Source organism: Thalassophryne amazonica, chromosome 19 (assembly GCF_902500255.1).
Source record: "Thalassophryne amazonica chromosome 19, fThaAma1.1, whole genome shotgun sequence".
NCBI lineage: Eukaryota > Metazoa > Chordata > Actinopteri > Batrachoidiformes > Batrachoididae > Thalassophryne > Thalassophryne amazonica.
In genome coordinates this window covers 67,151,008-67,166,951 of record NC_047121.1, presented here as the reverse complement: position 1 = coordinate 67,166,951, position 15,944 = coordinate 67,151,008, and the positions used below count along the sequence as shown (strand labels likewise).

Sequence of the window (15,944 nt, the reverse complement as noted above, 5' to 3'; positions counted from 1 at the left end):
CTCTGGATCATCCAGATGGTCACTGGTGAACTTCAAACGGGCCTGGACATGTGCTAGCTTGAGCAGGGGGACCTTCCTGCCCTGCAGGATTTTAAACCATAACAGCATCATGTGTTACTAATGTAATCTTTGTGACTGTGGTCCCAGCTCTCTTCAGGTCATTGACCAGGTCCTCCTGTGCAGTTCTGAGCTTTCTCAGAATCATCCTTACCCCACAAAGTGAGATTTTGCATGACATCCCAGACCGAGGGAGATTGACAGTCATCTTGTGTTTCTTCCACTTTCTAATAAATAATCATAACAGTTGTTGTCTTCCACCAAGCTGCTTGCCTGTTGTCCTGTAGTCCATCCCAGCCTTGTGCAGGTCTACAGTTTTGTCCCTGGTGTCCTTAGACAGCTCTGTGGTCTTGGCTATGATGGACAGGTTGGAGTGTGGTTGATTGAGTGTGTGAACAGGTGTCTTTTATACAGGCAACAAGTTCAAACAGGTGCAATTAATACAGGTAAAGAGTGCAAAATAAGAGGGCTTCTTAAAGAAAAATTAATAGGTCTGTGAGAGCCAGAATTCTTGCTGGTTGGTAGGTGTTCAAATACTTATTTGCAGCAGTAACATACAAATAAATTATTAAAAAATAATACATTGTGATTTACGGATTTTTTTTTTTAGATTATGTCTCTCACAGTGGACATGCACCTAAGATGAAAATTTCAGACCCCTCCATGATTTGTAAGTGGGAGAACTTACAAAATCGCAGGGTGTTCAAATACTTATTTTCCTCACTGTATTATAGAAGATATACCTTACTGAATATTCATGTAATGTTTTAGAGTATGTAAAGACCATTGATCTTCGTATGTATATGTAAACGGCTGATCTCTGAAAATCTGACATGGTGAATCTTTTAAGGAAGTGTATTTGGAAATAAAGTAGACATTATAACTAACACAAATACTGGCTGATAACACAGAATATGTGCAGTGGGTGAAAACTCAGGTTAAAAGTTTTTTAAAAAGATATAAAAAAAAATAAAAAAAAAAACCTTTAATGGAACCAGTTCTAGAAAAAACCTAAACAGAAGTGAAAAGTCAGAAAAGAATGTCATTCCCATGCTTGTGGTCAGAGCTAAGGTTACAAGACAGAGTGAGAAGCTACTCTCACATAGAGTGTGTGTGTGTGTGTGTGTGTGTGTGGTGTTTCGAGGCACATGTAGCATTCGCCACTATCTGCCACAAACACATCACACTGCACCACATGGTTGCCGGCATTCGCCAGGGTGTTGTGAGAGTGATGTTCAAATCACTTGTTACTCAACTTCACTTGTCGCACGGTTTCCCCTTACGCAACACTAACACGCCACACACATGCCGTCTGCATGACAGGCTAAAAAGCACCGAGTTGATCAGGAACTCCAAATCCATAATATAATGGGAAAAAATTAAATTAAACAAAAACAGAGACAAAGTTGATAAAACACTGGCCAGGAAGCAGTAGATGACATGCTACATTAAATGCTACTGAATCTCACACACACACACAGCGGTCACACGATGCACGCACACGCACACACACGCACACACACACACAATTCCTGGTACTGGCGATGAGTGCGGGTTAGTATAGCATGCCAGTGGGTGCCACTAACACACCACACACACGCCATCTGTGTGAGAGGGGCTAGAGACGTCCTACCCTTCTATTCAGAGCTGAAATAATGAGACAGAGTGAGAGATCGGAGAAGGAGAAGAGCTCACATCTCTATGGAACCTGACAGGTCAAACCATAAATCTCTACTTTAAAATCTTGAGAAAAACAGAGCTGGGCAGTCCTGTTGAAGGATAAACGAGGAGAGGAACTGGCTTCTCATTCTTTGACGTACTAAGTGAGTGAGTGAGTGAACAGCTGTGGCGAACAAAACACATAGCTGTTGGTGGGTGGGAGAAAACAGCGAGGGACTGGAGAAATGAAGGAAGTGTAGAAAAAGGGGTCACGCAAGACAAACACTTCCCACTGTGGAGCTGAAATGTTATTGTAAGGTCACTTGTAAAGGTTCCAGTGAGGCGGATTCTCATTGCACGCTCGCTTCCAGCAGCTCAGTCCATTCGGTGCAAAACAGAGGCGGCGCCTTGCTGTCAAATAGCGGCAAAAAGTCCCAGCGCCACTGAACGCCGAACAAAAATGCATGTCTTGTTAATTGTGAAAGTCAGACCGGGGACACACACAAGCGTGATTATCATCTGAATGCCAGAGTGACTGACACATCCGTGTGCATGTAGTGAACAGAGGAGGTTAACAGGAGCAAAAGAAATTCTCTTTAACTAAACCCAAATCCATTTAGCCAGCAGGAAGAGGCTGTGTGGTCTGAAGACACATGCAGAGCCAACTGCACAAACACACTAATGAGCATTGTAGACACTCGCACACACAACTTTATATTATACAATAAGATTTTCAAAAAAGAAGAAGGAAGAAGAAAATCCCCCTGTGCGTCTAAGCATTAGCATACATCTGACAGAAAGTGTACAGCGTCGTGTTGTAGTTACACATGAATGCTAATTGAAGTGGCTATTAAACTCACGGGGATTATATGACCCCGCTAAAGCAAACACCAACTGACCTCCATTAGGGCTACTTATCACCGCTTCCCTCCTCACTGCAGCCCTTTCCTTTCCTTCCCCTCTGTCCTCAGAGGGGTGAAGGCACACGCATTCCTCTTTCCAATGTTTCCTTAAACTCTCACACAGCTGACAGCAGCGTGTGCTGATGGACGGGGAGCTTGGGAACAATGTCCGCAACGCTATTCCATGTGCTGTTAACAGTGTAGGATTTCATCTCATCACATCTTCAAGCGCTTATCTGGGATCAGGTTGGAGGGGCAACAGCTCCAGCAGGGGACCCCAAACTTCCCTTTCCCGGGTTACATTAATCATCTCTGACTGGGGGATCCCAAAGCGTTCCCAAGCAAGTGTGGCAATATAATCTCTCCACCTAGTCCTGGGTCTTCCCCGGGGTCTCCTCCTAGCTGGACGTGCCTGGAACACCTCTGTAGGGAGGTGCCCAGGGGGCATCCTTACCAGATGCCCGAACCACCTCAGCTGACTCCTTTCAATGCGAAGGAGCAGCGGCTCTACTCTGAGCTCCTTACAGATGGCCAAGCTTCTCGCCTTATCTCTGAGGGAGATAAGGTGAAGAGGTAAAGAGTCTGTCAGGGCGGTGCCTCATCACAGATCCTATTTGTGATATTTATGGACAGGATATCAAGGTGTAGTTGGGAGGAGGAGGGTCTTCAGTTTGGTGGGCTGAGGGTCTCATCACTGCTTTTTGCAGATGATGTGGTCCTGTTGCCTTCATCAGCCTGTGACCTCCTGCACTCACTGGATCAGTTTGCAGCCAAGTGTAAAGCGGCTGGGATGAGGATCAGCACTTCTAAATCTGAAGCCACGGTTCTCAGCAGGAAACTGATGGATTGCCTACTACGGGTAGGGAATGTGGTCTTGCCCCAAGTGAAGGAGTTCAAGTACCTCAGGGTCTTGTTTACGAGTGAGGGGACAATGGAGCGTGAGATTGGTCAGAGAATCGGCACAGCAGGGGCAGGGTTGCATTTGCTCTACCGTATTGTTGTGACGAAAAAGGAGTTGAGCCAAAAGGCGAAGCGCTATAACTAGATTGCGGATGCAAGCGGCAGTATAGAATTTGTACAGTAAAAATGGAGATACATAGGTGATTCAGTCAATGCTAGCTTGTGTAAACAGCTGCACAGAAACAATAAATGTGTGTACTTAATTGAAAAATCCTGATGTCTGCAGTAAAACCTTGCAATTGGGAAGTTGTACTTTATACCTACTTTATTTAATGCTTGTTAAAATATCTATTCATAAATTAAATGACAATGAATTAATTACTATATATTTATTTACAAATTTATCATAACAGACTGCTGAACAGGATACCTCAGCTGATTTCCTCAAGCAGCTGTAGCCTGATTGGTTTTGGAGCAGTCAAGTCCTCCTCAACAGTGGGCAAACATCAGGAAAAGTTTTTTTTTCCAGTGTTAAAGTCAATGTCTGTCTATACACTGGACAAACTCTTCCTGACATCACCCACGGGGTTTCTGAAGGGCTGGTTTGAAGTTCAAAAGGGGCAACTCCAAAAATCGACAAAAGAGCAGTGCCTGACTCCAGCTAACCTTTGGCCAACACATAAATGGACATAGAGATGGAGCAAGTTAAGGCTAACAATTGTTAAGGTTAGCACATTGACGCATATCTTTTTGCAGGCTGGGTGGTATAGTTTTCATATCTGGTGGCTTGGCGTGTGTATAACAAAGAATGACCAGCCTATTGCCTCTGCAACAACAGTATTGTCAGTGGAACTAATGTCATCAAGTTAACAATAACTGCTAATCAGTGGTCATGGTGTTGACATATAAATTAAATAATAGTAAAATTTCACCCAACGGAAATGCTGGAGCACAGACTTTTTAGATGGTCCGTTACTACAATTAACCACACAGCAAGCCATATTATCTCTTGTGATACTTGCAACAAAATGCTCAGAAAGGAAATACATGGTCAAGTCCACAGCGGCTAGCAGCCACCGCTAGCGCGGCCCTGGAGTGTGGATTCCTCTCACGGGCCGCGGCACACAGTTATTGCTGAAAGCAACCATTCTCCTAATTTCTTATAACGTTATGGCTTAAAATATCTTAGACTGATTAGTTATATAAAAATTCACCCCCTGTGCTGTTCTCATGATCGTGAAAACTATCAACAGAGACCAAAATCTTTTTTGGGGGGGACCAAACTGTTAATATGTTTATTTCTGCTCTAATGTTGGACATTTTAGCACAGGCTTTGATGGGGAGTGACTCGTTTTTGGATCCACATTCAAGTGGCCTTTCAAGAAACTGCAGGTACTGGCACTTCTGCATTGGCTTTGTTTTTTAACACTGGAGCTTACCCCTTGATGTGCGCTAGCATGGATGTTGCTTGTTTCTACAAAGTAAGAAGATCATTTCCACCTGGTTTACAAGAGAATGAGAGCAGGAATGATTGTTGATGAACCTCTGAAGTTTCCAAACTACCCCCTATGACTTGGACATCTCATTATCATGACTTTTCTCTAGGCGATTGTGTTTTGTTTAATAAAACACGCATATTATTCTGACACACACACCGCTCTGTCAACCTTGTAACTTCTTCTCACGAACTTCTAAATGGCAGCACCTCAGCAAAGTGAGACCCTCATCTGCTCGGTGCGCTAATAGATGGGGAATAAGTCCAGTCTGCGGGGATAAAGAGTGTTTAAAATGAATTACTGTTGCTCCATCCAACCTGGGGGACTGCTGCATGAAATAATCCGCTCATTGTTCCATGCAAATGGACCTATACTCTGTAAATAGGAACCAGTGAGAGCTGAGAAAGGCTGGTGGGACTAAAGGTCAACTTGTGCCTGTTTTAACGACAGCACATTAATTTAACTCACTTCCTTCAAACTTTACACTGATAATAAAACGGGAGGAAATGCAGACAGAAGCAGGAGGCAACGGCTGTCTGGTCACATGCTGGTTTGGAAAACAGTCACGCAGATTCTTCCTTACAGTCGCACAGATCAGTATCAAAATAGAAGATGCAAGACCAACTTTTCCCTTATTTGATGGGCATAAATACAAATAGCAACATGAAACTGATTTTATGACTAATGCCCAAATGGAGCATTAAAGTGAGAGCTGAGCAAGGATTATAAAAACATGTTCATCTTTTGTGGTGCTGTTTTTTTTTTGTCCTCCTTTTCTTCCTCCAGCCATCCTGCTTAAACTCCTTACTATTGAGGAGCTTTAAAAAAATAACAGGACTATGGGGCATTTAGTTACTGAGAAACTAGCCTCGTTACATTTAAAGGAAATGGAAAACTGACTGGGGGCCAGCTGGCATTGTGATTTTAAAAGCTTTTGGCATATAGTTTATCTCATAGTACCTTCTTGTTATGAAGCCATGACGTAACTCTGCTATAAAATGTATATTTTTCCAAAGGGGTTGCAGAGCTGTTTGCATGCTCTAAATTTCTCCAGATGGCTGCAAACGTGATGACGGAAGAAAAAAAAGTGCCTGATGAAATCAACCAGATTTACATTAAGCACATGCACAAAATGCTGCCTTTAGAAAATGGAGACACATACGGTTTAGGTGCATTTAATCTACATATTAGTAACCAAGTGGCCTCTTTGTGTGTGTGTGTGTGCGTGCATGATTTTATTTAGTAGTTTCAATGTAAGTACATAATATAATACATTAAAAATACATGGATGACACAAGAAAGTGAAAACACTTATTTCCATTGTGGTCCATTTAAAAATCAAATGACAAAATAGAAGTAATAATGAAATAAAATAATAATAAATCAATATTACTATTATTATTATTATGATGATGATTAGTATTATGATTATTAATAACCAGAATAATAATAATAAGTATATGATAACAAGAACCCCAACAACCTATAAATACTTTAAGACAGTAAATTAACATTAAAAATTATGTAATTAACAGGAAATAAAGGGGTTGAGCTCTTCCTCTAAAAACTGTTGAAATCTAAGGTTCTAAAAACATTCTGGACTCACGTGCCATTCCAACTAATTATACAAATATGCATTATTTATTACTCCCCTTGAAAATGTCAGCTACCTATTTTATAAACACTACCCATTCTAGAGCCCGTGGATCCACATGGGCAACACGCTAGTATGTTTTAAATCCTTTAATGTTTAACATAAATAGACAAAATGTGTGACAAAATATGAACAGCCAGATTTCTTCAGACAAGTCAGTAGATGGATGCACTGACATTTCCAAATAAATTAATGTATAATTTACGTCAATCATTAATAAGTACAAAGAGGATGACACTGTGATAAAAAGGTCTGGAGACGACAGATCAAAAAACAACTGAGTTACAATGCATGAAGGAGACTAGTGAGGGAAGCCACCAAGACATTTATTGGCTCGTGGTGACACAGTTTTCTTTTGGCTTCAGTTTAACTTTGTTTTTGTTTTTTTGGCACTTTCAGTCACAACAGAAGATCTTCCACATTTCTTCAGTTCCATGATCCTAATGCTAGCACATGTAAATATGAAATGGACTGCATTTATATAACGCTTTTCTATCTGAATCAGAAGTTCAAAGTGCTTTACAGTGATGCCATGCATTCACTCACACATGTAATCACACATCGATATCAGGGTGCTTCCATGCAAGGCCCTCAACTGTGCAATGGGAGCAACTGGGGATTAAGGACCTTGCCCAACGACCCTCAGTGATTTTTCCATCTGGTGGGAATTAAAACCAAGGATCGCCTGGTCTCAAGCCCACCGCTTAACCATCAGACCATCACCTCTATCACGGTATATATCACATATTTATATATGTCATATTTACAGAAAAGTGTGTCATTGAATCATGTCATTGTATTGTAGCTTGTTTTCACAAAAGGCACATTTTGATCATATTGGTAATATAAAACTTTGAATCCTTTATTTGAATACCCAAGAACAAAAGTATAGTGGTGCAGAATAAAACCATTTTTAGGACTTAAATAGTTCAAAAAATAAAACATAGGAGGACACCTTTAAGGGCTTTCAGAAAACAGAAATGTATGTTGCTGTTGCTTTAAATGAAAAATATTGCTGCTAACTACAACCCCTCTCAATTCAAAAAGACAGAAACCATCTGTCTCTCCAATGTAACATGCTGCTGTACCACACAGCAAGATCAAGTCCAGATATGGAGTTCTGTAACATATGTCACAGAAGTTTAAAATGAGTTGTTCAAGGCCTAACAGGGCTATTCCTGAGGGTGCTGTTGTACTACGATCGCCCAAAATCCAAAAAAGTGCATAAATGGGATGAAACAACTTAATCCAGTTTGTCTCCAAACAGACTGGCTTATAAAGTGCAGACCTAGCAACCTGCCCAAAAATAAAAGAAAGGAGCTGCGCCCTTGGCCAGACATGATCAAAAACTGCAAGACATGCTGCTTTGGCTTAAAATTTTGACCCCATTGGGGCATGATCAAACAAGTTTCAAGCTGCAGTCTGTATGAATACCCTGTTTAAAGAAGTTGACTGAAGCCGTTCAGACTACAAATACCATGAAGTTACCACGTACATCAACAATTTCAAGAATCGGGATGAAATTTTTGAACAGTTCAAAAACTGGATCCCAATTTCAAATTTAGTGCCAATGTTGGCTGTAACTACTACGTATGGCAAGTTTGCTCAAGATTGACAAAGATGGATCAAGAAATTACTATGTTTCAAAATGTTCCCCCAATTTGCTATTCGGGATTAAACAGGAAGGAACAGCAGTCTGTAGAACAGCCCCATTAATCTTGTTTAAATAAGAATAGATCCACATACACAAACAACTGTGGGTGAACCTCTGAGGATGTCTAACTTGAAACTCCAATCATATTTTAACCGGAAAAGGTAGATAAAAACACGTTTGCATAAGATGACCACTTGAAGTCATTTATCAAGCAAAAATAGCAGTTTTATGAGTTTATAATTACTTTTATGTGCTTTGACCAGCTGATTGATCTCTAGCCATCTTTCATTAAAATGCACCCAAAGATTTGTGCTTGTCGTGTCTCGTTTTCGTCTACAGCTCATGCAGCAGATCCATATGTACAGCTTGTTGCATTTCGCAGTTTGTGGAGCACAGTGGTCCCCCGGCCTGTCACCACATTAGAGGCTCTGCTGGGACACATTACCAAGCACCTCGTACAGCTGCTAGGGGCGGCGACACACTGGGGGGGGTGCTGGGACAGAGGACGTACAGGGGTTCCTAAGGGGGGATCTTAAGAAATAAGTCCTGCCTGGTGACTCGCAAAGTTTTAACAATGTAAGGAGGGCGGCTCCATATGTGCACATTTGGGACAGCGGCTCGGGGGTCAGATGTCACCCGATGACTGACAGCAACAGGCTTTAAACAATCCACCCAAACTGAACCGTGCTCGCACGTGTATTGTTGAAAATGTTTAGATAACAAAACAACACATCTGAAGAGTTTTCCGTTTTCACATACAAATCAAAGCACTTTAGAACCAAATCTGATTTTGACAAAGACGTCCGCGTCCATTGTTAAATTTGCAAGGACAGTTTTACAGCTTTCTTGGCCTTTGCTTCGCTATAAAAGCACAAATTTTGACACACACACACACGACTATATTTCACAGGATGTCAGCGACTGTAATGCTCGGCTCAGTGTATCGTTTTGTCTGCTGGGAGAACTCCGGGATATTTACACCTCACAGATTGTCACGTACCATTTAAAATAATCTCACTCAGCCTGACTGCCAGCTATGTTATCTGCCAATGTATCCGTCCAGCCATGCATCTGTAACCACTTTGAGAAATTATGAAAAACAGTCCATAACTTCTTTCTGTCCGGCAGATATTAAATCACGGCAGAGCCATTCAACCCGCACAGTTCTTCTGCTCTCCAGCCTCTCCTTTGGGGTCCTCATCACTGACATCTGTTAATCTGTAAACATACAAAATTGCCTGTCTAATCGTATTTCGCTTCCACGTCTTGTTTATTTTTGGTTTAACCGTGCCTTTACGGCACGACTGCCACGCTGTGAATGAAGCATTGTCTGCATACCCACAGATCTAATACCCCCCCCCCCTCTGCTGCCCCCCGTCCCTCCACCACAAGCCTTGATAGCCACATGCAGGTATTGTACCTATCAATAGCGAGAAGGAGAATAAAGAGAACGCCACGGTGCTCGCTTCAGGGAGCTTGACGTCCAGATTGCTCTTGTTAAATTTTAGTTTCAACTTTTGCTCAGGCCTCAGACACGGTTCAGCAGTCAGCAATGGAGGCTGAAATCATCAAAACCGCCTCGACGGTCGACCTGCTGGACAGCTTACTGCAAGCCGTCCTACAAAGCAAACAGTGTAGTGAGTTATGGTCAAGCAGAGGTCACCCACTCTTCACCGATGAGACGCTCCCGGACTCCAACACTGACTTGAGTTTTTTCACCCTGGGAAGCTGATGGATGATGTTTGTTTGGTTTAGCAGCAGCGACTGCACACTGGGGGTAGGCACTGGCGCGGCCAGTCTCATTCCGCTGCCCTGTATTGATTTTGGGCTCTTTCAATTTGGACGTTTTCCGTCTTTTACTCCTTGGTGCAAAAACATTAAGAGCCCACTGAGGATTTCTTCACGCTCGCACTAAACCAGCCAGGTGTAACGAGCTATGGATTCAGTGTTCGCTTCCAGATTTGTAACTTGAATTTTGAGATAATTACATTTTTTACAAGAGACAGAATAAAAGAAACTGTAAGACAAACAGAAAGAAAGGTTGATGTTGATCTCACCTCGTGCACAGTCAGTCAGTAAAACAGCCTCAAAGATGAACAGCACAATCTTCACGACACCCATACTGATCAAGGACAGCTTCATGATCCTCAAACCTGGAAGGCACACGTTCAGTCACACATTGTAGAAACACAGGAGAAGAAAGAAGTGCAATAATATCATGTCCATCTGGGGGGAATCCAAAACTTTCTGCATGATGTAATAAGTATTACATGCATGGGCAAGAATGATGCATTATTGTTATTATTGTTATTATTATTATTAGAATCTCATATTCAAGTGTTTAAAATCCCATCAAAACAAAAGAACCGTCTGAAATCTGATTAAAACATTTAGATATGTTTTAAAGTGGTATAAAGCAGATATTAACCTTATTTTTAAAAAGTGTTTAAACATCTTTAACAGTAAAACTGTCTTTAACTTGGATGAATTAGATATAATCTGTTCATTTTTCTACACCAAGCACAGAACGGTTTAAAGTGCTTTATCTGATGATTTATTAAAGAGTCAGGCATTTTTCAGGCAGTCTGGGTGACACGGTGGATCAGTGGTTAGTACGCTTGCCTCACAGCAAGAAGGTCTGTGGTTTGATTCTACCCATTCCCACTGCCTTTCCGTATGGAGTTGCATGTTCTTCCCTTGTATGCGTGGGTTTTCTCTGGGGACTCTGCTTTCCTCCCACTACCAAAAACATGCACATTAGGGTTGTGCTCCTGTCTCTGCCATTGACTAAGGCAGTATCTCCAGATCTGGAGTTGGACGACGACTAGTGAAGATACTGCTCCTAGTGGTTGGATTGTCTTTAACTGTAATTAGGATAGATTCAATGTAGAGGACAAATTTCATTATGTATATCCATGAATGTACAATGACAATAAAAGCCTTTCTTCTTCTTCTTTTCTATTAGACCTGTCAGATTTGCCAGAAAAAAAAAAATTCTTGGGGGGCGGTTGGGGGTTAATGGGTAGTTCAATTTCTTTGAGCAGACAATTGTCTTTCTCAAATTACATAAAAATTAGCTTTTGGAATTAAAACATTTTAATGTGCCAATGACTGCCCAGTATTAGCTTGACTGATGCTAAGATGTGATGGAAACAATGGGCTTACTGGGCAGTTGAGAGTGCTGCCTACAGGGAATGCTGCAAAACATCAGTGCAATACTGTCAGCTCAGATTTGGGAACATGCACTGGTGCCGAATCCACCACTATGAAACCCCCTTGGGCCCTGGATGGCAACCACTAAGGCAGACAACAATTCTATCCCTCCCTCTTGAAAGTAACCATTCCTCTGCTGCAGCCAGATGGAACATGGGTGCTCCCTTGGCTTTTTCCTTTTGCTGGGGTACTCAACACAGAAGAACCTACCTGATAGATGAGGCACAAACTGTGCCTGATCTACAATATTGTAGACAAACCAAAATGTTGCAGCTTACAATGTCAAAATGCAAGTGATATAGCTCTTCTAAGTCCTCCCCAAGTAACTGTTCATTTGACAAAAATGTATTCTAACCCAAGGATACTCAAATGAGATCAGTTACCAAAGACACTGAGTCATCTACTTAGCTCACTGGTTACTGTCCACAACCATACAATAAGACAGGACACACCAAGATGTTGTGGCAGATGTGTTGAACAGGTCAATTTGTGTTATGGGGGTTGCACATCTCCTTGAACCCCCCAAAATGGCAAATTTTATATTGTGACCCACTTGAATGCTCTGTGTGTGCTCACACCTCCAGTATTCCACATTAATTTCAAGCATCATAGTATTGCTAATGAAATTATATCATGCATAAACTAGCTTGGGATGTTGTGTAAGCAATCTTGAACTTCATTTATTTATTTTCTGAATCTACGTACTCGTGTTAAAGGTCACTGGGAGACAGACGGGTACCTGACAGGTCACCAGTCTATTGTAGGGTTTCACAAATTGACAGACAGTCTAGAAATGCATCAGATATAAGTGTCACTTCAGTAAAAAGTAGCTTTCTGTAGTAGTAGTAGTAGTAGTAGTAGTAGTGTACATTATAGTAGCTAGCCCTTTATAAGCAGTGCCCTCAACTACCCACCAAAATTTTGAAACTTTACAGAACTACTTCCATTGCAGATTAACATCCATGAAAAGGAAGCTAGACACTCATTTGTGCTTTAAGTTATTTCAACTTCAACAGCTAATTTTTTAAGTTCAATTTTGGACCTCAGGAAACTGACTGTTCTAGAAACAAACCAACAAAAAAATTTCATCTTTTTTAATCTGGCAATTGTACTCTGGCCAATACATTTTCAGGCAAATATCAGCCATATATTACCCACCATCTGAGAAAAAAAAAGTTCTTAAATTGATTTTGATAAGTATTCATCAAAGTAGTTCAAAAGTCAAACAAACAAAATTGGAGATAATCTGGTCCACTGTGATACAAAGGGGACAGAATAAATTAAAATGCTTCAAATAGATTCAGACATGCTTTAAAGTAGTCCAAAACAGACAGAACTTTTTGTTTGTTTTACCAGTACTTTTAAACTAAAAAAAGAAAAAAATGATTTAAATCTGGATAAATTGGAGAATCTGGTTCACTGAATGGTATAAAGTGCTTTGAACAGATTCAAAAATTAGAAATAATCAGGTTCACTTTTCTACAAGAAGGTTTAAAGTGCATTAAAACATATTCAGACATGTTTTAAATAAGTATAAACCAGCTAAACCCCTTTATTTTTGTTTGACCAGTATGTGGACTTCTGCCAGTTGACAAGTCCCACCAGTGTCATCACTAGTAGGGGTGGAATGATACATTGTGTACGGTGATAATCATATCACGGGGCTTGTATCGAACTGTATTGTTTTTGTTGTGTGTGGTTTTTTTTAATGACTATCGTGATCGCACACTCATCACTCATCTTCAACTGCTTATCCGGTATTGGGTCGCGGTTGAAGATGAGTGATGAGTGTGCTATCATGATATTCATTAAACAAAACAAAAAAAAAAAACTTTTTGATGCTATCGTGGTAGCATCAAAAACTTAAATACTGCATGGAAGAAATACTGATCACTTGAAGAACAATCATAAACGGTTTATAAAACATACAAATAGGATATGACATCAAGGATTACAATTTATCCTTCAGGAATAATTTGTGTCTTTAAAGTTAAACATTCACCACAGGTTACTTTCTTCATAATTAGCATGAACAGCAAAGTAATTATGTGATATTATCAAACCCTGATGGTGTATCATATATGTAGGGTATCGTGGAGGTAGTGCATTGTTCCATCCTATTCATCAGTATTTTAAACATCTCTAAACTAACAGTAAAATGGATTAAAATCTGTATAAACTAGAGATAACCTGTTTCACACTTCTATAACAGGGATAAACTGGTTTAAGGCGCTTTAAAATAGAGTCAGACATATTTTAAATTGGTATAAAGCTCATATTACTCTTTATTTTGTTTTATCAGTGTTTAAACATGTCTAACCTAACAAAATTTGGTTTGAATATGTATCTGTTACAGATAACCTGGTTCACTCTTCTAAAACAAGGATAGAATGGTTCAGCCTAAGGTGATTTAAAACAGATTCAGAATGTTTTAAATTGGTATAAGAATCATATTCCTCTTTATTTTGTTTTATCAGTGTTTAAACATGTCTAAACTAAGAATATTTGGTTTAAATTTGTATAAATTACAGATAACTTGGTTCACTCTTCTATAACAGAGATACAATGGGTTAAGGCGCCTTAAAACAGATTCAGACATATTTCAAATTGGTAAAAAAGCTCATATTGCTTTTAGTTTGTTTTATCAGTGTTTAAACATGTCTAAACTAAGAATATTTGGTTTAAATTTGTATAAATTACAGATAACTTGGTTCACTCTTCTATAACAGGGATACAATGGGTTAAGGTGCCTTAAAACAGATTCAGACATATTTCAAATTGGTAAAAAAGCTCATATTGCTTTTAGTTTGTTTTATCAGTGTTTAAACATGTCTAAACTAACAAAATTTGGTTTAAATTTGTATAAATTAGAGATAACCTGGTTCACTCTTCTATAACAGGGATAGAACGGTTTAAGGTGCTTTAAAACAGATTCAGACACACTTCAAATTGGTATCAAGCTCATATTGCTCTTTATTTTGTTTTATCAGTGTTTAAACCAAGCTCATATTGCTCTTTATTTTGTTTTATCAGTGTTTAGACATGTCTAAACTAACAAAATTTGGTTTCAATTTGTATAAATTAGAGTTAACCTGGTTCACTCTTCTATAACAGGGATAGAATGGTTTAATGTGCTTTAAAACAGATTCAGACACTCTTCAAATTGGTATAAAGCTCATATTGCTCTTTATTTTGTTTTATCAGTGTTTAAACATGTCTAAACTAACAAAATTTGGTTTAAATTTGTATAGAGATAACTGGTTCACTCTTCCATACCAGTTATTTAAAGCAGCTTTACACAGCACTGTTTTAAGTGCTTTTACACAACTCAAAATTGATGTTAAACTAGGTATAAGTGAGTACATAGTTATTTTTCCTTTATATATATATATTATTTTATGTATTAATATGTTATATCTGAATATCTTTGGTTGAAACAAGTCATTTGCGTTCTGAGAGCTAACAGACAGGTAGCCGTGTTTTTATTTGTTTCTTCAAAGAACTAATAAGTCACAAAAAATGTCGACTCTCACCTTAATATTCGATGCACCACGAAGTGGCCTTTTTGTCGGGATTTTGACAGAAAATCGAAGAGGTTGAGTCCGTGAAGAGTCCATGAATCAAATGTGACAGCTGGTCGACTGTTCGACGACCTCTACGAGTTCCAGCACACGCTCTGCCGTGAAGTCAAATAACGGTTTTAAGAGCGGAATCATCAGGAAGGGCTCCATAAATCACAATAAAAGTCACACACTGCAATTTGTTCACGCACACCGAGGTCTGTGTCTCCTTTAGCACTTTTCCAAGACGAACAGATCCGTCCGCGAGAGCTGCAGCAAACGGACCAATCAGAGCGCAGGACACGTTTAACTCTTCGTCTCTCACAACAACCACCATCCTCATCCTCATCATACTGTCAAACTACACCCCTATACATAACCCTGTATCTAGTATCAAATTATTATTTTTTTAAACTTAATTTCACCATGAAATCACTGCTGCCCCTCACACATCCAAATTAATCTGACAAAATGATCGCAGAGAACTTTAAGATGAAAAGCTAGAGAAATTTGTGTTGGAATAATTCTATATCATATATATATATATATATATAATAAGGCTAAATTAATAATAAAAAAAAAAACTTAAAAAAACGGTGTGATGGTGGACTGCACAATCAGCGAAGGGTGCAGCATGAACAAGTGCTGCCACCTGCTGGTCATTATGTCAACAGTTCCCAAATCAAATCAAATCAATTTTATTTATATAGCGCCAAATCACAACAAACAGTTGCCCCAAGGCGCCTTATATTGTAAGGCAAGGCCATACAATAATTACGGAAAAACCCCAACGGTCAAAACAACCCCCTGTGAGCAAGCACTTGGCGACAGTGGGAAGGAAAAACTCCC

General features: G+C 39.8%; 1 protein-coding gene across 1 annotated transcript in view; it reads right to left on the bottom strand.

The window, feature by feature from the left end:
• The window catches only part of LOC117500666 (fibroblast growth factor receptor-like 1), a 56,977-nt gene extending 41,600 nt beyond the window's left edge, over window positions 1–15,377 (bottom strand). Inside the window, exons 1-2 of the mRNA XM_034159424.1 lie at window positions 15,069–15,377; window positions 10,380–10,475 (exon numbers count right to left, since the gene is read on the bottom strand). Coding sequence (XP_034015315.1) covers window positions 10,380–10,464 — 85 coding nt within the window. The 5' untranslated portion in view covers window positions 10,465–10,475; window positions 15,069–15,377. The remainder of the gene's footprint in view (window positions 1–10,379; window positions 10,476–15,068) is intronic.
• Window positions 15,378–15,944: the final 567 nt, after the last annotated feature.